The sequence below is a fragment of the Nuphar pumila genome, chromosome 11, assembly GCF_984573655.1.
Source record: "Nuphar pumila chromosome 11, dmNupPumi1.hap1.1, whole genome shotgun sequence".
Classification (NCBI taxonomy): Eukaryota; Viridiplantae; Streptophyta; class Magnoliopsida; order Nymphaeales; family Nymphaeaceae; genus Nuphar; species Nuphar pumila.
In genome coordinates this window covers 41,380,677-41,407,151 of record NC_143259.1, presented here as the reverse complement: position 1 = coordinate 41,407,151, position 26,475 = coordinate 41,380,677, and the positions used below count along the sequence as shown (strand labels likewise).

At 34.4% G+C, this 26,475-nt stretch overlaps 1 protein-coding gene across 1 annotated transcript in view; it reads left to right on the top strand.

Annotated features, from left to right (window-relative positions):
* LOC149822304 (puromycin-sensitive aminopeptidase-like) overlaps window positions 1-26,475 on the top strand; it is a 109,346-nt gene that overhangs the window by 35,079 nt on the left and 47,792 nt on the right. Inside the window, exons 4-16 of the mRNA XM_089981063.1 lie at window positions 10,107-10,253; window positions 20,052-20,127; window positions 20,324-20,400; window positions 20,878-20,994; window positions 21,077-21,151; window positions 21,364-21,471; window positions 21,560-21,772; window positions 21,867-21,928; window positions 23,078-23,105; window positions 23,206-23,292; window positions 23,398-23,423; window positions 23,666-23,729; window positions 23,867-23,947. Of these exons, the coding sequence (XP_089837189.1) occupies window positions 10,107-10,253; window positions 20,052-20,127; window positions 20,324-20,400; window positions 20,878-20,994; window positions 21,077-21,151; window positions 21,364-21,471; window positions 21,560-21,772; window positions 21,867-21,928; window positions 23,078-23,105; window positions 23,206-23,292; window positions 23,398-23,423; window positions 23,666-23,729; window positions 23,867-23,947 (1,161 nt within the window). The remainder of the gene's footprint in view (window positions 1-10,106; window positions 10,254-20,051; window positions 20,128-20,323; window positions 20,401-20,877; window positions 20,995-21,076; window positions 21,152-21,363; window positions 21,472-21,559; window positions 21,773-21,866; window positions 21,929-23,077; window positions 23,106-23,205; window positions 23,293-23,397; window positions 23,424-23,665; window positions 23,730-23,866; window positions 23,948-26,475) is intronic.

Genomic DNA, 26,475 nt, shown 5'->3' with positions numbered 1-26,475 from the left:
AAATTACGATTGCCTGACCTGAGGGCTCACTCCCACCATGCTCGTTAGGTCTGATAACAAATCTAGGCCAGATCTGTCATCAGATCTAAAAATTAATGCACACCTGGTTCCAGGATGCAGATCACGCTCCTGAGATAAGATCGATCACGCTCGATGATGTAGATCACGCTCCTGAGATCAGATCGATCACGCTCCTGAGATCGCTAGCTTTGATACCATGTAGAAGAAGAGAAGTGATGACCCGAACCCTAGGTAGAGTGAGAGAGGAAGAGAGAAAGAGGAAGAGAGAGAGAGAGAGACGGTTGAGAGATTAGAACTCGTTAACTAGATTAATTGGGGCTTCTCTCTATATTAAATAGAGAGAGGCAAAAAGAGAAATTACATGTAAGTCCTTATGAGGACAAAAATCAGAAAACCTCTAATATAAAATAACTTAAGCAAAGAACCACCTATTCTCAACAAAAACAATGAATTAAACTTTATCTATTTAATCAAATAAGTCAAGAAAATTCAAAATTCAAAAATCAACTCTATTCATCCCATGCACATCAGAACCCGGGCCACTAAGTTATAAAACCTCTAGTCCTCGAGCCAGCTAGTTCTACTCATCACTGAGCTTCCGTGCTTGAAAGACATTTTTAGAAAACAGGTAAGAATCAAAGTCCTCATACGAATTCCTCTAAAAGTTCACCGGTATGGAAATAGCACAAATTACCATTCAAGTAGTTCAAACAAGCATTCAATAATATCATGCCAAATCAAATATTCAGGAATCTATGAAACTAATGCTGAATAGTAAAGGATGCATGAACTGCAGCATGTATTGCGCAACAGTGTGTGTAATCAGCACATGTATAAACTGCTGCATGCGTGAACTGAAACAGGTAAAGAACAACACTTGTATGACCAGAAACATGCTAGCATGTTGCTGTCATTGCACATGCATGGACAGTAACATGCTGACATCATGTTTGCTGTCACAACAATGCGTGGTTTTTGAACATTACTTGTATGACTAGCAACATGTTGCTGTCATTTAACACACGCGAACAACAACATTCTGATGGCATGTATGTTGTCACATCACGAGTGTGAACAACATCATGCCGACAACATGATTGCTGTCACAGCCCATGTGTGAACAACATCATGCTGACAATATGATTGCGGTCACAACCCAAACATAATCAGTCCGAAACACATAATTGGTTAAAGATGCAAAAAATATGGCTTTAAACATCAAGACATCGTAAATATAAACAACATACGTGTTGAAAATTTGGAGACATGATTAGAGATGCATCTTTTTGATTTAAGCATCAAGAATGTAAAAAATATATGAAATATGCATGCAGAAATTTTCAGACATGTTCATGGATGCATAAACATAGATTTAAATATCAAAAACATAAAGAATACATGAAATATGCATGCCGAAATTCTTAGAAATGTTAATGGATGCAAAAACATGGATTTAAGCCTCAAAAACATAAAAAATACATGGAATATATATGCAAAAATTTTCAGACATGTTCATGGATGCGAAATCATAGATTTAAGCATCAAAAACATAAAAAATACATGGAATATGGATGAAATTGTTTTGACATGTTTATGAATGCAAAATCATGGATTTAGGTATCAAGAACACAAAAAATATATGGAATATGCATGCAAAAATTTTCAGATATGATTTGCCCTTAAACCCACATGATTTAAGACATGCTAAACCTTTATTTTATTGAAAAAGAGAGAAACTCGTACCTTGGTTCGAAGATTCGTAAAAAAAATTAAATCTAGAGGAAGGAGGAAACTTTCTTCTTCTTGTTCTCTCTCTCTTTTCTTTTTGTTCTCTCTTTTCTCCTCTCTCCCTCTATTCACATTTTTTCCTTTTTTTTCTCTTTTTCTCTCGCTTTCCTTTCTCTCTCTCTCTCCAGGGGACAATTTCTAGAGAGAGGCTCTCATTCCCCTTTTTATAATTAAGGAGGCCTCTAGAGGGTGGTGACACCCCTTCTACATGATTAGGGGTAGAGTTCTATCCAAGTTGATCTCTACCTCTAACCAACCTCTACAATTATTTATTATTATTATTATTTTTTGTTTAAATCTTATCATGTGGAATATTCCACACTAAGGGGGACACCCCCTTCTCGATATATTAAGTGGGGTAGAGTTCTACCCCAGGTTGAACTCTACCTCATCCTTTCTCTTTAAATTCATATTTTTGTTTTTAAAGTTTAGAATTCATATTGGTTTAAAAAAGTATGGATGGATTATGGGTTCGGGTTGGACCCATGATCCAAACCTATATCCAATTTCAATTGGATCTCAACCCAAACTGGGTACTAGTCAATATGGACCCTAGACTGGGTCTAGATCCATATTAACATCAGCCCAACGGAACGGGTCGAGTCCGATCCAAATCGAAAAAGACCCAAAAATAGAGGTCGGTTAATTTAGAAAAATGCATTTTTTAAACCAACCAATATCCGAATTCGATAAAACAAATCTCCTACAAGATCTACATTTTGAAATAAATCTAACTATGGTCTTAGATTTATTTCTCTCCTGAATTTCACCTGAATTTAATATGATTTTAACCTGAATTTTGCTCAAATTTAAATGTTAAAAATAAATAAATTCTCAATTTTTTCTTACCATATATGATTCTTGTTAATGGGCCCTGGACCATGCCCAGACCCATGTTGATGTCAGCCCATATTTAAATAATTTTCATAATTTTGTCATATTAAATATAACTATTTAATTAAAAATATATTTTTGGGCTTAAAAATTATGAAAAAATTATGAGATATTACATTCTTAATGTTTAACTTTCAGAAATTTAATTTGCACAAACTGATTTAGAACAACAGTAGCTTTGCGCTAAAATGGGATAATTTTGGGCTGTGTCAAGAAGCCTATTGTGAAGACTGAAGACCTATGTCACATGGGTGTGGGTGCGGGGGTGCGGCAAAAATATAAAAAATTATATATATATATAATTATATATATATATATATATAAAATTCAAAAGTTGGACAAAAATGACCTTGGGTGCGTTGACTGCACTCAGGGTCAGGTTGACCGCATCGGGCGTGTGCGATGCGGGTGCGTCACCTAGTTGAAGAGTCCCTGTGACATAGCTGAAGACCTGACTAAGAAAACGAACATGTTGTTCAAGCCCATTTCGTAATTAACTTGTTTAAAGGATGTATTCTGGGTTAAGATATATCTACCTGTGGCCACATTTGGTCGACAGGGGAAACTCTTTCGGTACCTACATTTTTTCTGTGGAGAAGTAAAATGGTAATGCCATTCTCATTGTTAATTATTGATAGAACATTTAGAATACATATGCTTTAACCACCTGCCATAGGCTATCAAGCTACGTCCATGATACCTGACTTCTTAATGTATAACTTTCTGAAATTTAATTTGCACAAACCGAGTTAGTGTTTTGAAAATGGCACGAGTCTTGATGCACTCTCAAATGAATACCAAGAACCAAAAATTCAATGTATTTGAATATATACTTAGCATAGAAGTAACAAAGGATCTCAAGAGTTATAAAATAAATAATTTTATTAAGAATAATACATAAAGAAATATAAAATTAAAAACAACCTCACTACAAACACTCAAAACCCTACAAACTATCCATCACTCTCTCAACCCATACACTTGCATACACCCACACCTTTATACAAAGAAGACGGGAGAGAAGAGAGACAAAAAAAAGGGAGAAGGGAATACCCTTCTAGCCATTGGAGGCTAGTCTAGAATTTTAGCTGTTGGACTAGCCTCCAATGGCAGAATAAGTCAACCTAGGTTGACTAAGATATAATATATATAAAATATATATTATATACAAATAAATTAATATATATATATATATGCATACTATATATAATATGTATGAAAATATATTATATATATATATATATATACTGTTGGACTAGCCTCCAATGGCAGAATAAGTCAACCTAGGTTGACTAAGATATAATATATATAAAATATATATTATATACAAATAAATTAATATATATATATATATATATATATATATATATATATATATATGCATACTATATATAATATATATGAAAATATATATATTATATATATATACAAAGAAAAGGACATCCATCTTAACACCCTCCCTCAAACTTACGGTGACTCACTAGAAGTTTGCAATTACAAAAGAAATCCCATTACACAAGATATCAACATATTCTTCGTAATACAAATTCTTGAGGGGCTTATAGATCTTTCTTGATTTGCTCAAAATGTCTCTAGAAACTTCAATACTGCCAATATTTTGAGAACCTGTAAAGAGAGCAAAACAAGAGCAATTTAACTAGAAATAATTATACTTATATATATTATGAAGAGAGTATGGTCAAATACTAAAAAATACAATATATAAAAAAATATTTAATAAGGTAATTTATCAATTTTCAAAATCATGATAATTTAAAGTAAGAATTAATCTTGAAAAATCATTAATTTCAAAAACACGTTAGTCATTTGAGAGACTCATCTCAATAGATAATTAAGAAATTATAATTCTTAATTCATTAATGCATTTTATCAAACAAGGTTCATTAATGCATAAAAAAGGTATGAAATATGGATTTTCAAACAATTCCATAAATAAATAACTCACAAAGGAGTATAAATTATGGAAATATTTTTATGGAGCGGAGAACACAAGAAATGATTTTACATTTAATAGATATTTCAGAAAAAGACAAATACTCATAAATCAATTAATTATTTCTTTTTAGAAGCAATATTAACCACACAACTAATACATATATGAATGAATCATGCCATGGTTTAGAATCAACGAAACAATTACATATGGACTAATTTTAAGAAATCCTTCAAGAGATAACAATGAAAAACTTTCAAGAACACATGCTTAGAAAACTAATTAATGAAACAAACAATATCTCAAAGAAATGCTACAAAGGCTAGGATGAGATATCAATACGATAGTGGTCACTTATGGACCAAGGGAAAACACACAATGAAAATACAAACCAACAACTCATAAGGTAAAAATAATATATTCTTCATTAACAAATGCTTAAAAAGCATTAATTAAACTTATGCAAAACATGCAAGGCAATCGATCATGGAACATATTGAAAAATTTCTTGATCATGCAACTAAAGCACATTTAATGCAAAATGCATGAAAATATTTCAATAAACATTTCTCATAAGAGCAAATGAGTTTAGAAAAATTATGAAGAGATTTAAAAAATCCCATATAATACAATGAATGATATTATTAAATCCTAACCCTAGTTTGACCACAAGCAATCACCTTACTATACCTTCAATCATAAAAAATTCAAGTGTATTAGCGACTAGAACAAGATCATAATCATAATGCTACTAAAGGGCTAAAACACACATAATAATGTGAATAACCAACTTCTCTTGTCTACATAAAATGACAATTAAAACAAGTGTATCAATGACTAGATCAAGAGTATAACCAATGGGTGCACATAACTCACCACATTGAAAACACATCTCTTGTCTAGATAAAATGACACTTAAGACAAGTGTATTAACGACTACAATAAAAGTATAATCTCGATGCTATTTATGGGCAAAACAAACACAAAAGTGTAAATAAACATCTCTTGTCTGCATATAATGACACTCAAAATAAGTATATCAACTACTAGAAAAAGAGTATAATCTCAATGCCACTTATGGGCAAAACAAACACATAAAAGTGTGAATAAATATCTCTTATCTACATATAATGACACTCAAAATAAGTGTATTAGTTATTAGAACAAGAGTATAATCTCAAATGCCACTTATCGGCTAAACAAACACACAAAAGTGTGAACAAGCATCTCTTATCTATATATAATGACACTTAGACATGAGGCATAATTAGGAGAAAATACAAGAGATAAGAGAGCTTATAATGAAAAACAAACTAATGCCATTAAGAAGAATAAGAATATCAATATTTCAAAACACCATGATTTCAAAAAACATAACTACCATCATAGAAAAACAAGATATTAAGCATCCAATACTGTAACAATGGTCACACAAACAAATGAGTGGTAAAATACACTCATAGAAATTGAGGTCTATCACCTGCCAGTTAGACACATACCTATACCGACAAGATGACATGAGGTGCAAACACAACTCACCCCAACGACTAATGACAACATGTCACTCATAGAATTTAGATTTCCAACAAGAATGAGTTTAGAGGCCAATCAACTGTCAATCAAACCCAAGACAAATGACAACATGTCACTCATAGAATTTAGATTGATAAGATGACATAAGGTGCACACATAATTCACCTCAACGACTAACCTTGACCCAATAACAGTGCCAAAAAACAAATGATGCATATAACAAATCTGTGATGGACAAATCAAATGCCATAAAAAAAGACAATTATTACTCACGAAAATCAATTTCCAAGCAAGTGAGTTCATATATAGGAACCAATATGAAAAGACAAATTTTCAAATTAAATCCAATAAAGGAGATGAAATCTTAGAATGAATATAGTGCAATTATTTGCAAAACAATATCACGTGACAATTTTTACAACCTTAATAAGCAAACAAGAATCATGCTCAATATAAGCAATCTACATAGAGGAGATGAAGTTTTGAGAATTATTCAAAAATGAAATCATAAATCCACCAATTACTAAACAAGTGTACTAAGGCACACCAATATATATGATCTTATTAAAAAGAAGCTTTTAAGAAAGATCTTAATCATAAGCCTATTATGAGACAATTAAACTATTAAAGGCACAGATATAGAGATTCTCACTCTCACACCTCAAACAAGAGGCAATCACGAAGTCACAAAAAAAGAAACATAAGCACAATAGCTACTTAGGAGTTTAAAAGAACACTAAAATTATAATTTTTATTCAAGATGAAATGCACACAAATTGCATAATACATTCAAAATTATTAAAACATGCATTTGGATACATGATGACAAACCATAATTATCCCATCAATAGTAATCATATAGACTACTCGTGGCATATGCCTAGGAATATAGCAAGAATTTCTTAATACACAAGCCGTTAATTTTTTAGAATAAATTTTAATTTAAAAAGAGACAATATCACTTATACATGAAATAATAAATTCATATGACGATAAAAGGATCTTATGAGAGCATATAAAATATCTATGTTATCACTAATGACAATACTTATGTGAAAAATCTTTAAGATTCATAATCTTAATCAAGGAGTTTGCACAAAATTCCTGCTTTGGTCACACAATCATGATACATTAAAAAATCTTAAAGATAAACCATGAATACCCATATGGGCATAAGAACAAGCATACACATGTATACACATACGTTAAGAGACATTTAACATAAAAATAATGTTTTTCAAAACATGAAACACATATAAGATTTTAAGAAACTACATATTCTTGTAAAATATAATTTTTTAACATACATATCTATAATCTAAAACATATACTTCATATATCCAAGGACAATAATTTCTAATTTCAAAAAAATATATTTTAATATAATCCTTTAAAAATACCTACCACATATATGAAACCAAAAGGGGACAAAGGTACATATCGGAATGCAAAGAACTTGAATCCATACCATATGAATCTTTTCCAAGACCAAGATACCTTGCTCTGATACCATGCCATGAAAATGGCACAAATCCTGATGCTTCGGAATGTATACCAAGAACCAAAAATACAATGTATTTGAATACATATTCATCATAGAAGTAACAAATGAGCACAATAATTATAAAATAAATAATTTCATTATGAAATTCAAATTATACATAAAGAAATGTAAAATTACAAACAACCTCACTACAAACTATCAATCACTCTCTCAATCCATACACTTGTACACACCCACACCTTTATAGAAAGAAGACGGGAGGGAAGAGAGACAAAAAAGGTGGGAGAAGGGAGTAACCTTCTAGCCGTTGGAGGCTAGTCCAACGGCTAGAATTATAGAAATAAGAGGGGAGAGAAGAGAGACAAAAAAGGGAAGAAGGGAGTACCCCTCTAGCCATTGGAGGTTGAGGCTAGAAGTCAACCTAGGTTGATTAAGATATATAATATATATATTATATACAAATAAATAAAAATATTATATATATATATATATACAAAGAAAAGGACATCCATCTTAACAGTTAGAACAACGGCAATAACTTTGCATGAAATTGGGAGATAATTTTGGGCTGTATGATGAATCCTATTGTGAAGGCTGAAAACTTGACTAAGAAAAGAAACATGTTGTTCAAGCCCATTCAGTAATTAACTTGTTTAAATAGATGTACTATGGTGGGTTAAGACATGTCTACTTGTTGCCACACTTTGGTCCACAAACGCTTTTGGAACCTGCATTTTTTCATAATGGTTGACAAACTGACCCAGGCCTTAGACCAAGTAATTTTTTCTTATTGTGCCTAGCCTTGTGTTTAATGAAGCTTTTGTATTCAACCTTGGTTATTCAAACAACCGGGTGGTTTGGCTCAAACCAAGCACAAAGTCAGGATCCTTTAAACTTGTTATCCTTTTTTTCAACATGGTACTGTTCATACTTTATTGCTCTATATTTTAGATAGTGACCTGCATATTATAAAAAATCCAACCTATCATGATTCAAATTCATATAATCCTACTTCACTGACCGGTAATCCAAGACTTGACCCTGGTGACTGCCTTCACTTCTAGGTACATCAACAATGTGTCTCAAATTTCACTTACTGGGGCTTATATGCCATTTTGAGAGAGAAATCTATCGGTCTCTTAATCTTGTTACCAGAAACAATCATATTTTCTCATGGTATCTCAATATCAAACAATGAACAAAACAAAAAATAAAGATGTAAATGTCATGTAAACCAATTCAAGGGTGTTACAACCATGAATATTTGTCCTATATCTTGGGACCAATTGATTCAGACTCCATTCTCTTTGGAGATTTCTAAGTTAAGTCTTTTTGGGAAGATCTTGGAACTTGAAAGAAAAGAAGATATGGGGAATTAAAAGAATTCCTTGTTTTCTCAAGTTTCAGAAATTCTTGGTGAATATGGCAGTGCTGTGATTGTAAATCTATGTTGGGTTGTATTTGAACGAATCTCGATAGATTTGTATTTTCTTGTTTTCTGAAATCTTACTCGAAATACCATGTGGTATTTGCGGTAGAGCTGGAAAATTTTCTTCTAGAAGAAGCAAATATAATGTACCCATTTCACTTTTGCTCCATCTTTCATGCAATTTTCTGCCACACACGCTGCCATGCTTCACCTGCATTCTGTTCATTTCCTTCTGCTTTCCTTATTTCTTCCATTATTGTTTCTTTTTTAAAGTCCCCTCTCTTTCTGCAACCACTGGTAAGGTCAACAACCTCTCTATCCAATCAATATGATATGAGTTTGGTAAGAGGAAGAAGATGTATCTCTGACTAAGAGGAATAAAATATGATGGAAGTGATCATCCAACTTAGGCCTTCGACTTGTTATTCCCTTACCTTGTAATTCATTTATGATGTAAATAACAGTTATATTCTTTGCTGTTTAATGCAATGATGTCCCAGACATCATAATTAAGGTTTTTTTTTTTGCATTACCTCATGCATCTTTTCTAGTCCATTCCAAAACATTTCAGAAAGTTCGTATGTGTGGTCTTTGGTGTTATTGTCCACAAAACAAAATTCATAAACAGATATCCATAATTTTTTTTAAGGATAATGGAGCTTAGATTTTTGTCTATGCTACGGGATGAATCCTATTATGCTGATCTCCAAGATAAACATTTAATCTTCCTGGGAGATTACATCAGTCTCTCTCTCTTTGAGTGCACTTTTGACTTTCTGTTTTGATAATGCCATGTTTTTAGTTTCCACCCTTCTTGCATGCATGTCTCTTTTCAGCCTTTTTCGCTGTGGCAGGTAAAAATTGCCAGCTTTTATTTTTTTTCTTTTGCTCTAAGCAGTTTTTTCTCTCGAAATTTGTAATTTCTTGTCATATTCCGACCCCATGTAGTTGTGATAAGGCTTCATGATGATGATGATGATCAGGATAGCTGGAGAAGCAAGAGTATTGGCACTGTAGCTTATTCCATTGCAACACAAACTCTTCCAACTCCATCTGAGGAGTCAAGGATGGAGGTCCCCAAGGAGATCTTTTTAAAAGATTACAAGAAACCTGATTACTTCTTTGATACAGTATGATCTGGAAAACTTCATTGCTGTTCCTTTTATTATCTTATATGCCTTGCTGTACTGTGTTTGAGCAATTTTGGGGGCTTGCTGCTATATGGTACCATATTTTACTGGAGTCATTAGTTTCATAATCATGTCTGTGACTGATCAAAGATTCTTCAAAAGATTTTGAGTTAAAATCACCTGGTTTGTATGGTGGTTCATAGCATTTTTCAAACTGTTTCTTATATGCATGTCTTTGTAGGTTGCATCTATTTGCCATTTTCTCTGTTCTTCTGAGCTAAAAAAGGGATGTCGTCATCTGCTTTGGCATATTTATTGCCTAATATTGATTGAGTATTAATAAACTATTTCTTATATGACTGAATATTGACTGCTTCAGCATCTATTAAAAAAACACTTCTCTTTTTATTGCCTAATATTTGCATCATGAGATTTTTTCCATTTGTTTAATTTTCTTAAATGCAAAATAACTATTTTGGTGCTTTTGTCTTTATTAGCCTTGTGTGTATCTCGTTTAAGTTTTTCAGTTATCATTGCCTAGCTAAAAACGTTTTTACCATGAAAAACTGCTTCTTTATGGTTTTCCACATTGTGAAACCTGTTGATATTATCCGTTTTCTAGACTTCAGTTCTGGCCTGTCACCCATTTCCATTTTGTCCATGTTTTCTCAGTTTCTCTATTAGGCCAACACAATACCAACATAAAGGTAGTCTTGGGAGCATAGGGGCAGGGACTAACTTTTGCAAACAAATACCAACAGAATCAAGTCAATATTGGGATCAGCAAGATATTTAATCTGATGTTGAAAGCTAACTTAAGAATTCTGTTGGAACTGCCAACAGTACTATTGTACAAGCAATCAAAACAAACACGATATTAAAAACATTTTCCAATTAACCCAAAAACAATTGTAAACCCTTGGAGAATTTCAAACCCCATCACCCGTGCAAAATGGTCAAGAAAAAAGTAATGGTACCAAATAATTCAGTTAGGTTGGATAAGGAAATTTTTGATCTGAACCATGTAAATGCCCATTGAAGAGGCAATGTTATAGACTCTTGGAGAACTGCAAACTTCAAGTCCATTGATTGAATAATGCAAAACTAACCATCTAAATTAATTGCAAGAGCTTGCTAACAATCCAATACGCTGTTTTAGAATCACAACAACAAGATAGAAGAAGAGGAAAACAAAAACGTCAGCAGCGCTATGCCCACACGTTTTTTTTTTCTGTTTTCTCTCTTTCTTTTTTTTTTGAAACAGCATGACAGTATACACGCTTCAGCCACTCAAACATGAAACAACGTAAGTTGTTCACTTTCACTGGTGTTAGACTCATGTTTGCTGGTTGAATATAGTCTTCAAGGTAACAAAAATGAAAACCCTTGTTCCCAATTTAGGGAAGAAGGGAGCAGGGTAAGGGGCTAAGCTGGTACCCCCTTTCGATTTTTTATCATTTTGTGGATGCCCTTAACAAACCAAAAAAGCCCCATAAAAACTGACCAAAATCCCTTTTAAATGAAAAAAAAACCAAAAACAAGAAGAAAACACACTCTATCATTGAAAGAAGTGCATTTCTCGGTTGTCTTGAAACATGCCTTCACATCATAGGCACTGATATCGTCAATATTTTGAAAATGTCACAATATTATAGAGTATTTCAAGGTCAACCGATATTTTCCCAATATTTTTCAAAGATTTTCAAAATATCATCAGAACATAAATTATGAAATCTGCCCAAAATTATTCCACTCCATCGGGACAAACTTGCTTAAGAAGAATTCTAGTATTCTGAACCTGCTCACCATTAATCCAAATACTATGAGGCACATAAAACTGGAAAAGAAATTTAAAAGTCTTCCTTAATTGATTGCATTCAGTGGTATTAGAACTTGATATTTTAAGTTAAAAAAGTGGAAAAAATCTGGCCAGATACCGACCGCACACTCTGTGCCATATTCATATTTGATGGAACCATTTTTATTTTTCATTCATGTTCAAGTCCTTTGTATCACTCCTGTATTATCTTTTCTTCTCTTCATATTAGTGTTGGGAAACGTGGTAGGTTAAGATTGATAAATAACCTATAGAACTAAAAAAATATCAATAATATTGATTTATTTGAGTAATATGTCATTAAAAATTAATTTATTTTTAAATAATACATATTAATAAAATAGCAAGAGACTCAAATGTCCGGTCTTCATGCATTGGAACAACACACCATAGGTAATACAAACATCTTAGCCATGTTTCATTGGAGATGTAAGTACAATTGTTGATATGTATGTGAAAAATAATAATATCATGATTTCAATATATTTATTATTTTTAAATCTTACCAAAGTTCATCATAATTCCAAATATCAATAGCAGTCCAATAAGACAACTTGACTTTAATGCAACTCATAAAAAATTGCAAAGACAAGTCACAAGATGTTGCACGTACACAAGACATTGATGGGTTTGTCATGGCCGATAGCCATGGGAGCATGCTTTGGTTTAAAGGCATACATTATGGCAACAACTTAACCACTGTATATGCCATTGCATGAGTGGGAATATGATATAAAATAAGCTTTCATAATGATATCAATTATAATGGCATGGCAAATAAGACAAAATAAAATCATTATAACACCATGCTTTAAAAACGTTTCCATGAAACCAACTACTTCAGGACAAATAAAATTATGATTCGGTCATTGCATGCATGCGTAAACAATTAGCAAGACGCATATGCATGTGTTGCCGACTTGAACAATCGAGAACACCAAGACACTGAATGGTGTGAGCATGTAGCTCACCCAATTGCATACATAACCGATTAGCTGGCCAAACTATTTGGCCAATAATCATAAAATATGAAACGACTATCTAACAAATTTAACATAAATAAACTGAATAGAGATGATGAGGCTTACTTTTCACCAGACGAAAACTTCACTACACACGTTGAAGAAAGAAGAAAGAAGAAAGAAGAAAGAAGCACAAGACAAGAACCAACTTATTTTTACCTCAAGCCACCGTCAAGATTAAACCGGGTTCTAGGTTTTGTGTCCCACCCTTGGTTGGGAACAAACCGAATGGGGTGGACCTTTGGGCTTGCCTCTTAGCTCAACTGCACTAGGCTACTCAAAAGGATTTTCTTGTGTTCCCCCAAGGGTGAGACCCTATTTATAGTGTTGGGGACCCCTTCTCCCATTAAGACAAAAATCCCTGTTGGCCTTATCTCCAATCACACTTTCCTAAACCAAGTCAAACTCTCATTATTTAATATTAATTAATTAATAAATTAGGACTTTTAAAAAAAGAAGGTTATAGAGATTTTTGGGGTGCCAAAATATATCCAACAATTTTAGTTTTTACAAGCATGTCCCCAAAAACTTGATTTAAAAAATTTGTTGAATCATGATTTTGACTCAATAAACTTAATTATTATTATATATTAATATAATTCATATTGAACGACATACTAGAGGTTTGGCTTGCATGGTGTGCTCACGCTGGGTATCGTAACGAGTACTGGAAAAGTCTTGCTTACCCAGTACATGGACATGCAAACGAATAATTGGCACGTAAATTGTCCTAGACAAAATTTTGCTTTGCTAATTTCAACTCGAAAGCGACCAACTAGTGTAGTTTTTAACCATTTTCTCTTTTGAGGGCTACCTGCCCTTCACACACCGAAAATGTCTAACTGACATTGAGGGACAACAGGGGTCTCATGCAAGCATGTGTGCTGCATGCTCCACGATTTTCTGCCAGGTCCTTGGGTGATTTCCCCATACTGGCACCGTGAGTAGGTCTATCTCCTGAAGGCCTCTTCTTCAGAAGACCCTACTGAAGAAAAAAACAAAAAACAAAAAACAAAAGAAGATACACTGCATCACCCCAACTCACTTAGGATTTACCCCTAACTTGATATGTGAGACATCAAAGACAATGCATCTAAAAGTCCTGAGGCTGGGCTTTTCTCATGTCGAATTGACATAATTTATATTTAATTTTCAGGTGAGCTCATCCTGCAAATAAATGTAACTTTATCCACAATTGCATGCAATAATACAAAATTGTTCATGAACAACACAATTTTATTCATGTAAATATTCATGGATATCATTAAAAAATTATGCAAGGCCATACATAAATCCAACCATTAGCACAAATTCTCTTTAATTGACTATATGAACGATCAATCAGTGGGAGTTTATATTTAATGTGGATGAGACCTCTTATTGAGTATCTTGGTCCAAAGGGTTAATATCTGCAGTTGGTGAAAGTATTTGGAAAGGTGCATGTTTCATTAATTTCTGATAGTGTTGCAAATAATTTGATGTATTTACACATGTTGCTTGCCTTAGACAATTTTTAATGCCTTGACCATCTTCAAGCATTATACTAGTAGATGCATCTGATTCATGCTCCTTGAGGTTTCCATGTTTTAATACTGTAGTCTCTTTCATGATTGCTTCTTCAGGAATCGTTTTATGTTAGGATGAGATCCTGATTCTACTTGTGTGTGGCCCACGCTTCTTGAGTGAACTGTGTGTTGTCTTCATCAACTTGATATGGAGTTTGTTATCTGATAACATTTCCATCTTTGATTCTGCTTTTTCTTGCTGTGTCATCTACTTATCTAGCTTTATCCTCTTCTTGCTTTTGTTTTCCCTCATGTCAGGATTGTCATAGTAATTGTTTTTGTAACGACCCCAATCCATACCTTTTGAAAATGTGGAATATTTTTTTTTTCAATGCGGAAACCTTCCCAGTGATCTGGGGTCCTCACAGTTCCAATTTTCATTGGATAGCCCAACCACCACAAACGAAGTTACAACCATCATCCAAAATCAACCAACTAAAACTCTTTTATTAATGAACCAATAAGAGTCTCATACACAACTCAAAAGTAAAGTAACAACTGCAGAAATTAAAAAGAACTAAAAGAAGCAAAAATAGAGCCACTCTGTCCCCTGCTGAAATTGACAAACGCAAGTATGACTCTCATTCATCCCCAGTAGCCAGTCCAGCCTTACTGTTCACCATGTCTTGTGAAAAACCAACAAAGTAGGGTGTCAGAACCGAAATTCTAAGCACAACTACTTCTAAAGAAACCAGGTGAGACAAAGAACATGGATAAGATTTCATGCAATGATTTGAGTGAGTGCAGATATAAAATTTGTAGTATTCAAATATCCATACCTACCAACAATCACATATGCTCACCAGTCAAGAACAGTAAAGCAGTACCATATATCAAGAACTAAATAACCAAACCTTGCATCATGATTTCAATAACTAAATCCTATGCTACCACCAAATCCTGTCATGCTATAGAGAATGATTCAAACCTGCATGAGCTAATGCATAACATAAAAATGCATGATTATGTGCAATGCATGATTTCTTTTGTTATCTTTCGTTTAAGTTCCATCTTTCCATATGCATGTCCTATTAAATGCACACCACCTTAAGTTCATCTTTTTAATTACCGTTGCCCGCGGATGCACCAAACGGGTACAATCCTCGAGGTCAAGTAGGTTCTCAGGGTAGCTTAACACACAATTTGTATTTTATTACTGGGTTCCATCTTAGCCCTTGACCGAATCACCTTCGGAACATTAGACCTCCACATCTAATGTCGGGGACACAAGGGATACCCCATGCCCACATGTGCCACTTTCTTGGTACCATAACAAACTCACAGCTGTGACCAACACACCACTTCCGGGTAAAGTGACAGACTCTCCCTAAAATCGTGGCCAGAAGAAAGAACCTCAATATCGGGTTCAGGGGACAATTTACAGCACATGGAGTTTTTGTATCCTCATAGTTTCCCCAAGACCGGATATCTAAGATTCTCATACTCCAGATGAGATATCCCAGAATGTATATTACAGTGTTCTTATTCATTATATTTTTATTTAAGTTAATTCTTTAAGTTTGCAACACCATATGCAAAATTAAAGTGAAAACCCGCATCCTCCCTTGCGGGGACCCATTCGGGACTCCAGCCCATATAAACCACTAGAACAATGTAGTAAAATGCCAAACCATCTTATGTGGTTCAAGTGATGCAGTTAAAAACATATGTGAAAGAAAACCAAACCCATGACTCTCCAGGCCGATGATGGTCCATTTAGGCCATCGATGCATCCCATAACAAAACCAAAATAGTGATTCATTCATAACACTAGGCCAAAGTGCCAAAAGCATGTGCACTCATGCAATCATAAACCCAAACATATGCATACCATTACTCATTCATATGCCTTTTCGCTATGTGTGTGTTACCTACATCACATACAGGTATTCACCAATTCATGGTTTCTTTAAGTGTGTGAGTGTACATGTACTATTTCACGTATTAATCAAGCGTACATGTTTAAGAAGAATTACTAATAACTGAATCATGCTCACACTCATGAGTACCAAAATCATAACAATGACAGTTACGTAACCTTCTTAGAAATAACATTCTAACCTATGTCACACGGACTCGGCTCCAAGGTCGCCGCACCCGCGTCGACACGCACCGACACGGGTGCGGACACGGGTGCGGCTCGGACTCAGTCAACCCGACCCTGGGTGTGGTCAACGCACCCAGTGTCATTTTGGTCCATTTTTTGGATTTTTTTTTTTGATTTTTTTTTAAATTTTCTGGGCTACAGCTGTAAGGAAAAAAACCCATCACAACTAAAAAACCTGTACACTTTCAAGTTTTAAGTACAGAATGGGCACAACTCAAGTTTTTGTGGTTTTTTCTTGTATGAAGAAAGTGAATTATTGCAGTGTATGAAGAAAGTGCCCAAAAGTGAATTATTCCTGTATGAAGAAAGTGTACAAAATGCCTTCACAACTCATCACCTGTCCCCTAATGGGCACAACTTTGACCGAGTCTTATATATATATATATTTTAAAATTTTTTAATATATATATATAGCCGAGTCCCCGTGTCCAAAATTTTTGAAATTGCGCCGCACCCGTGTCGCACCCGCACCCGCACCTGCACCTGCACCCGCACCCATGTGACATAGATTCTAACCTGTTCTTGACACATAGATAGGTGTATGAAGATTTCAAGGTTTTCCTTTATTAATATCAGAATTTAAATCATACACAATATTTATAAATTCTGGAACATATTTTCATTAAACCTGATTCATATCTGTCAATTGAAATCATAAATATCCATGGCAACCAATATACCAACCTTTAAATCACTCATAGAATTCTAAACAAGAATAAAATGTTCAGCTAGAGACATCAAGGCAAGTCACAGTATGTATTAAATTCAGTTTTATGTGTTCATCCTTCTTAAACAGGGTATGATGACCCCATATTTTACATGACTGAAATTTCAAATATGACTCAATAATCCACACTGCATATTACAAATATGTGCTTAAGCCACACTCAAGAACCAGCTTGAGATACTTTTAAGCAACTCGTGATTCAAATGATAATCTATTTAACCAAAACAACTATATACATGTGCTGCAGGAACAGAACAAAAAATATGCATGCTACAGAGTAACAAATAATAACCCTCAAGCTATGTGCAACCTTCTGTCAATGTGAAAGTGAAAAGTAAAGTGAAGAAATTTCAACTTCTATCAATAGATCGCCTAAAGAAAAACACAATTGAACCCATTTAAGATTCTGTTAATGAACAACCTGAAATATCAGTGCGGATGACCAATACTTCTGTAAATGGATAACTTAGAACACATTAATGAAAACAATCAAACTCTCAATAAGATCTTGCAATAAACAAAAATTCAGAGAACTAATGATAACAAATGTGCCCAATTTACATGTTATACCGAATATGAATGGGGGACTGTACAAAAGAGTGGAGGTCGGCTATGTCTACCTGATAATTCTATCCTCCTATTTGGCACATCACAACATGAAATTGCAGGACAAAATTTGAAATAGATTTCTGAGGCTTGATAACCCAAATCGAAACAACAAAAGCAAAAGCAAATCAAACGCAAAGATTTCAACAGGAGCAAAAGACTAGGTTGGGCTCATTAACTTGCACAAATTTTTTTCTTCTTCTAAAAGAAGGCTTCGGGCCATGGAGCTATAAATATGGAAACTGTGCACTCATACTTAATGAAGAAAATCCTGTGTACTGAGAAAATCATCACAAAACTCTTAGGAAATAAGACTTAAAATCACCTAGTGAAAATCCCCAAATCATCTTAATGTCTAAACTAAAGTGTAAATGAAGCTATTTCATTTATTAACTAAACAATATCAAATGACTTTTAACACAAGAATATTTCAGCATTATCACAAGAACTATCTTCTTAGGACTGAATGACTAACGACCCTTTGAACAAAAGTTTAACAACCCCATCATAACGATATCAAAGTCGATAATGCCATAGCTTCTCTTGAGCCGCCCCTTTTCCAGAAATCCAACAAAAACAAAAGAAAACACCCCTCATCAGGAAAGATCCCAAACCCCCAAATCATAGATTTGGGGTTTTAGGTTTAGGGTTGACATAACCCCAAATTTTACCCTCAAACCCCCACATGGAATCGAACCCTTGTTCGATCCCTCACCCCGAATTCGTTAGAAGCACTGTACCTTATTTCGCTGGTTTTCCGGCTATCTTTCCGGTGATCGGAGGCTGGGGACGCGAAGGCAGGACCGCGGCTGACACTCCTCACTACTGCTGTGACAGGCTGCTTGCTGTGGCCTTCAATGGCAGCCGGTAGCCCCCCGTTATCCGGCGTAACTCACACCGTGAGAGAGAGATCGAGTGAAGAGGGCAAGAACCCCCTCTCCACTCCCCCTTTATCGGCCCACCGAACCCCTTCTTCGCGAGATGCAGGGGTCGGTTACGCTCTGCGTAATCCCCCCCTTTCTTGTTCTGTTACAGTTTTATCGGGCAACCCTTATCGGGTTGCCCTTTTTTTCCTTTAAAAGGCTGTACAGGGTGCGGCTCGGGTCCGGACTCGAGACCCGTAACCCGACCCCAACGAGATGGATCCACAAGTTGGATCCCAATGGATCCAACTGTGGATCCTCGGATTAATAAAAATAAATAAATTTTATAATTAAAATTTTATCTATTTATTATTATTAATGTTATTAAATCATGTTCGATATCATGTATTCCTAATTACCCCTTTATGGGTCCTAGATCCGAAATGTGGATCTAGGCCCAATTTGCATATTTTAAAATATTTTGTAACAAAAATTTTCGGGTTTTACAGTTTTTCCTCATTACCTTAGGGCACGTTTGGAAGCGAGAAAGATGTAGGAAAAGTGATGCAAAATGGAAAATCCGTATGGATTTTCCAACCCTTTCAAACCAGAGAGACTTTTTCGCTGAGACCACCCATCTCACCACCACCCACCACCATCCATCTCATCACCCTCCTCCTCCTCCTCCTCTCTCTCTCTCTCATTTTTTTCACATTTTCCACTCTGTTTTTCTCATGCTACACAAACAAGCAAAAAACTTTCTTTTGGAAAACTTCTCATACCCAAAACTCTCATAAGCTAAACTTTCTTTTCCTACGAGAGTGTTTCTCTCTTCCAAACATGCCCTTAGTTAAATGCTGGTAGACATATTGTGAATCCTTTTTGTCGGGCAAGTTTTATATGTGATTCTGCATTCGTCTTCACATTGAATTTTTTCGATTTATACCTAATTATAATATTTGTTCCAGTTCTGTTATTATCTATATTCACATTTGGATGAGATCTGCTTTTTTGAATAATTTATATCCTTGTTCTTGTCATGTAACTTCATGTACCATCTGAAACTTTTAGGTGGATTTGAAGTTTTCATTAGGAGAGGAAAAAACAATTGTGACGTCAAAAATAACTGTTCTTCACAGAGTTGAAGGTAATCTTGCTTGGTAGCAGGTGGTAATTTATGTTTCTTGCTTCTGTTGCCTTTGTGGTTAGGAAGGCACATGTAGTGGATTGTTTTTTGTGCTTTACTCGTAGTTTACATTATTCCACTTTGAAGCATTTGCATTTTTTTTCCACTGTATTTTTCATGTTGAACATCTTTTTGGATTTCTGTGTTTGACTAGCAGGTGTTTCCTGCCCGTTGATTTTGGATGGCCAAGATCTCAAGCTGATATCAATCAAAATTGATGGCAAAGAGTTGAAGGTGTGCTGATCTTTTTGATTGATTATTATTTATCCTGAAAAAACTTTGGCTGCTCAAGACCTTTCAGTAGAATAGGCCTGCAGGCTTCACCCGTAACATATATCTAAAATAACCAGAAAAATATTCTTTAAGTTTCAACATTTTCTGCCTCTTTTGTGGAGAACAACCTGAAATTTTGCTTCTAGGATGTCATTTACAACCTCTTTTAAGTTTCAACTTTATGCTCTGGATTTTGGTGGTCAGGCTTTGCCCTGTTATTTTCTTATATGGACCTCTGATAACACTTACAATCTGAATGGAAACTAGAAACCAAAGAAAAGAGAGAAAGGAACAAAGTATTTTGTTGATAAAAGCATGAAGATGAGAAATTCTTTCCAACTAATAAGCAGCGGATGCTAAAATCTAGTACTAAGATGGTCTCTTTGTTTCAGAAAAAAGGCATGCATAAGTAGTTCATAATTTTATTGGAAAATGCAGCACAAGGAAGACTTCCACCTGGATTGTCGCCATCTCACAGTTATTTCACCTCCAAAATCTACTTTTACTCTGGAAATTGTGACCGAGATATATCCCCAAAACAATACTTCATTGGAGGTGAAGAAAATTTTGCTTGTTTTCATCGTCTTAAGATTCTCATTACTAGTTGACTTTTTAACAGCAAATAATTCAAATGCAGGGACTATACAAATCTTCTGGGAATTTTTGTACACAATGTGAAGCAGAAGGATTCCGAAAAATTACATTTTATCAGGTTTTTCCCAATGCCTGCAAGCGGTAACTTCGTGGTTGTAGTTTCAAAATCTTAGCATATGTTCTGCACCATGTCATGTCTTTGCGGGTAAGACTATATCCCTGCATAGTCATGGACGACAGGGTTAATATTTTGAATGGTAGATGTTTGATATTTGGGAGTTACAAGAAATATCATCAAAACTTTAACCAATCATCTGATATGATTTACAGGATCGTCCAGATATCATGGCAAAATACACTTGCTGGATTGAGGCTGATAAAACTTTGTATCCGGTACTACTGTCTAATGGAAATCTTATAGAGCATGGAGACCTTGAGGTGAAGTTTTCTGGTAGCAGATTCACTATTTTACTTTCAAAATATTTTAATGAAAAATATTGATTCTGCAATTGACTGCTTTCTGTAGGGTGGAAAACACTATGCTCTCTGGGAGGACCCCTTCAAAAAACCATGTTACTTGTTTGCGTTAGTTGCAGGGCAATTGGAAAGCAGAGATGACACTTTTGTGACCTGTACATGCCGCAAAATCTCACTTAGGATTTGGACACGAGCAGAGGATGTGCCAAAGACTGCACATGCAATGTATGCTCTTAAGGCAGCCATGAAATGGGATGAAGGAGTTAGTGCACCAGCACCGAGATGTGATACTTTTTCTTATAGATCTATTCAGTTCAATAAAGTATATGCTTCTACTCTTTGTTTTTCTGAAATAGGTTTTTGGGTTGGAGTATGACCTGGATCTCTTCAACATTGTGGCTGTACCAGATTTTAATATGTGAGCATCCATATCTCAAAGCCTGTTCTTTTATGATCCTTGTGGATCTTTTCTGAATTCAATTGTGGAATATGTTTGACCAGTGTTGTTAAAAGTGCGCCTTGAGGCACAAAAGGCGCGCCTCGCCTTGAGGCGAGGCGCCAAGGCCCTCTGCACCTCAAGGTGCCAGCCTAAAGCGTGAAGAAGAAGATGATGATAAATTTCTATTTTGTTGCTTCATCAATAAAGCATTTTATTTATTTATTTGTATTTGTAAATATTTTTTATAGTTTTTTTAATCAGTTTTTTTAATCTTGTTATGCTGTGTAGTTTTTTTCAAAGCTATATAATTTGTTTCTAAGCTATATAATTAGTTTCTCAATTATATAATCAGTTTCTCAGTTATATAATCAGTTTCTCAGTTACTTTTACATGTTAATCTCATATTTTTTAGTATTTATTTGAGATTTTCTACTTATTGGTTGTTGCTTCATCAATAAAGCATTTTTTTATTTATTTGTATTTTTAGATATTTTTAATAGTCTTTTTAAGTTTTCAATTTTTTTTTTGAGGCTTACGCTTTACGCCTCGCCTCAGTTTTTGGTGAAGCGCCTCGCTACGCCTCAACACTTTTCACAACATTGTGTTTGACTGACAATAATTTGGAATACACATGCAAAAGTGTGCATGACTGCATTCTATGTAATCTAGGTATGAAGTTATAGACTGTTAATTACAAACTAAAAGTCTAAAGCATGTCAAAGGAATGTGATTAACTAACATATATTGATAAAAAACTATATATTTAATAGTAGACATTTTTGATGTTGAGCATAAGCTACACATTGATTTATATCATAAGACCAATAAAACAGCTACAGTTCAAAATCCAGTTAGCCCATAGTCATGAGTGCCTACTGCCTAGTAATGGGCTCGGGTATGAGACAGGTGGGACATTGGTACCAGGACCTAGTGGAAGTACCCATGTTACATAGTTGGGAATATTTTTTTGTTGCCATTTGATATATAGAAGGTTAATATGATTGTTTTTTATCTTTAACTGCCTGTTGTATGGATTAGTGCATGCAGTTTTTTATTGGTTTAGGTTTTCTATTTTTGGTTTTAGTGAAGCATTGTTTCTGATTCCTTTTTGTCTGGATCAACCTTCAGGGGAGCTATGGAAAACAAAAGCCTCAATGTATGCAACTTTTTTTGGTTAAAACTCTACTGGTTTCATTAATTTATTGGGAATGGTAGAAAACCTCTTTGATTCTGTTGAACTGATTGTCTTTTAGCAGATATTCAACTCAAAGCTTGTTTTGGCATCTCCAGAAACAGCTACGGATGTAGATTATGCTTCCATATTGGGTGTGATCGGTCATGAGGTTGATTCTATAGTTCCACTTCTGAAAGGAATTCTAATTCAGAGTTTGTCTTTAAATTTTTTGCTTATTTATCTTAATTCTCCTTGTTGGTCTTGGATGTTGCAGTATTTTCACAACTGGACAGGCAATAGGTAATAATGCTTTCCTTGATTAGCAGAATTTTCATGTGCTTCATTTGCTTTTTGTTTCTCTATCTTCTAAATAGATCATCTAGATGGTAAAGTTGAGTTAATATTTAATGATATATTCTGGTATATATTTTTGAAAAATTTCTGCTATATATTTGGCTTTTCTGTCAGATGTCTTGGCCTTTTACCTTTTTTTTTTCTTTTTCTTGTTCTGCTTCCGAATGCTAATGTTGAAATTCTTGCAGAGTGACTTGCCGCGATTGGTTCCAACTTAGCTTGAAGGAAGGTCTCACTGTCTTCAGAGATCAGGTGATGTGTCTTTTTTTCTTCGTTGTTTTTGTTAATTTTGTTGTTTTTTAGTTACTTTTAAATGAATTAGTGCCCATTGTTTGAGTTTTATCTTATGACTGGTATTACATCACACTTAACTGGATTGCATTGTGCAGGAATTTTCTTCTGATATGGGAAGTCGTACAGTTAAGAGAATTTCAGATGTTTCAAAGCTTAGGATTTATCAGTTCCCACAGGTTTGAATTGATCTTTACGTTCAGTTTGACTTACTAGTATTTGATGTTCTCATGGTAGCAGCTTTCTCACTTCATATATAATGTTAAAGCTGGAAGAAAACTTGTTGCTTTTAGTATGAAAATCCAAGCGCACAGTCACCATAGCGTTGCAGTTCTATCTGACTCCAAACTTGATCAATATAAGTAATACTTAGCATGTTTGATGTTATTGATCCAATTTATGGAACTTGTAGATCTTCTCCTTGAGTTTTATATGCATGGTGTGCAGAATCAAGGTTGCCAGACTAAGAAGCAGAAGCGAGAAGTGAGAAGTGATGAATCGATTTGAAAGCAAAATGGGAATTAAAAAGGAAGTGATATGGAAACTGAAAGGGAAGCGATTAAAAACTAAAATAAAATAACTATTCTTAAATTCATGTTTTTTTCGTGTAAGAATTCAATTTTTGTCAAAATATAAGAATAATGGTTGCCAATTATAGAAAGCACACGAGAAGTGGGTGGGAAGCGTGTTCTGCACATAGAAAATATAAAAAGAAGTGTGAAAGAAACATGCAGGAAGCATAGACGAAGTGCGGGAATCATAGGAGAAGCATGGGAGAATCAAGATTTCCATGAAGTTTTCAAAAGCGAAGGATATCGTGCTTCCAAAATGAGTATTTGTGAAGTGTGCTTCCTACCTATCTAAGAAGCTTCTGGTAACTCTGGAGCAGGTTACTAGTTTTCTGTAACTCTGATTATGATTGAGGAACCTTCTACTAGTTCTATAATAAGGGACACCAGCCATCCACTAGGGTTCAGAACTTTCTACTAGTTCTATAAGAAGAGTTAGAGAAGAGTCTTTGTTGGTTGTAAGTGTATCTTCTAAGAGTATCATTTACTCATAATTGTTGTTACCCATACATGTAGAGTTGCTGTACCAGCAAGGGGGAAGATGATGGACAAGGAAGAGTAAGAAGATAGTGAAAGGTAGGAGAAGTTCTGGGGGTAGTTCATCCAATTCTTATAATTTTTCTGCCTTAAGCATATTAGTGGGGTTATAAATTGTTCTGATCTATGGTGAGTACCTGCTTGAACCGGAACCATAATTTCATGTTTGCTGAAAAACCAATGAAGTCCCAGATTAAAAAAATAAAAGAAAGAAATGAGTTTGGAACTACTGTTTCAAACCCAACCAGGTTCAGGTCTGGATATGAGCATCTCTTATAAAAGGTTCGGGTGGGATACCCTAGTCAGTGAAGGTAAAACTGGATCCAGTATCTGATCTTGAAAACATATGTGCATACCTTTAGAAGAAGATGAAGCTATGGTGGGACTCAAACCTTTTCCTTCCTGTATGAAAGGGTATAACACACCCACTATACTAATGCGTGAGCATTGATATTGATTGGACAAGTAAATTATAACTGCTGCAAATCTCAACTCAAGTTTCACATGACCTGACCAAACTCTGATCCAGTAAGCTGCTAAGCTAACACAGTGTATGATAATTGGGAAATGATAATCTGATTGGATATTAGCTCTCATTTTTTGACCTGGAAAATACCAAACCTGAACTTGAACCTGACTGTACATTATATGGTCAGGTTTAGGAAACCAAAATCGGACAAATACCCGTTCCATGGACAGCCCTAAATTAGTTCCAAAATGTATGCAGCATTTTACAAATATTTGTTGATGCAGAGTATTAGCAAATGAAGGAAAAATATCAAAGTTGGTTTTAAAATGTCACCATTTTGATAATAGTCTAAAAATTGTGATATCATCACACTAGTTTTTCCTTTTTTGGCTTTTTATGTTTCTACTGTTAAAAGACCAATGAAACATGAAAGGCTAGTTTTTATAAGATGGTTACCGAAATGAATTTGAATCATAAGTTTTCCAAAATTGGGATTTTCTTTTGAGTTCAAAAATATTGGAGTGCATTAATACAACTGAAGAAAAATTGGTTGTTTATCATTTAAATATTGAACCTTCAAAAGGTACTACACAATTGGTGAGATTTATGTTAGTTTTTTAGACCCCAAAATCTACTCTCAGAGATTATTCTGTCAATCCGGGGCTCTTTTCAAAATATTTTAGAAACCTTGAAAGATATCATTTTGCTCATGTTTACAGGGATATTTTGGAAGAAAATTTTATAGCATTCTTTTAGTTGTTTTGTACTCGGCTATGTCACATGGGTGCGGGTGTGGGTGCGGGTGCGGCGATGCGGCACTTTAAAAAAACTTGGGTGCGGGAAGGTATATATATATATATATATATATATATATATATATATATATATATTAAGTTTTTAACAGTTAACACCAGTAACACTAATGAAATAAAAAACAATTATCATAATATCATCAAATCGATTAATCATCATGCATGCAATAAATCAAATTAACAATCTACAATTCTATTCTTCATCATAAAAACTAACACCACAATTAAATCAATTTTTTTTAATTAGTGGTAAAAGAAGCATGAGGTAATGCAATATTTTTTCTTAACTATGATGTCTGGGACATCATTGCATTAAACAG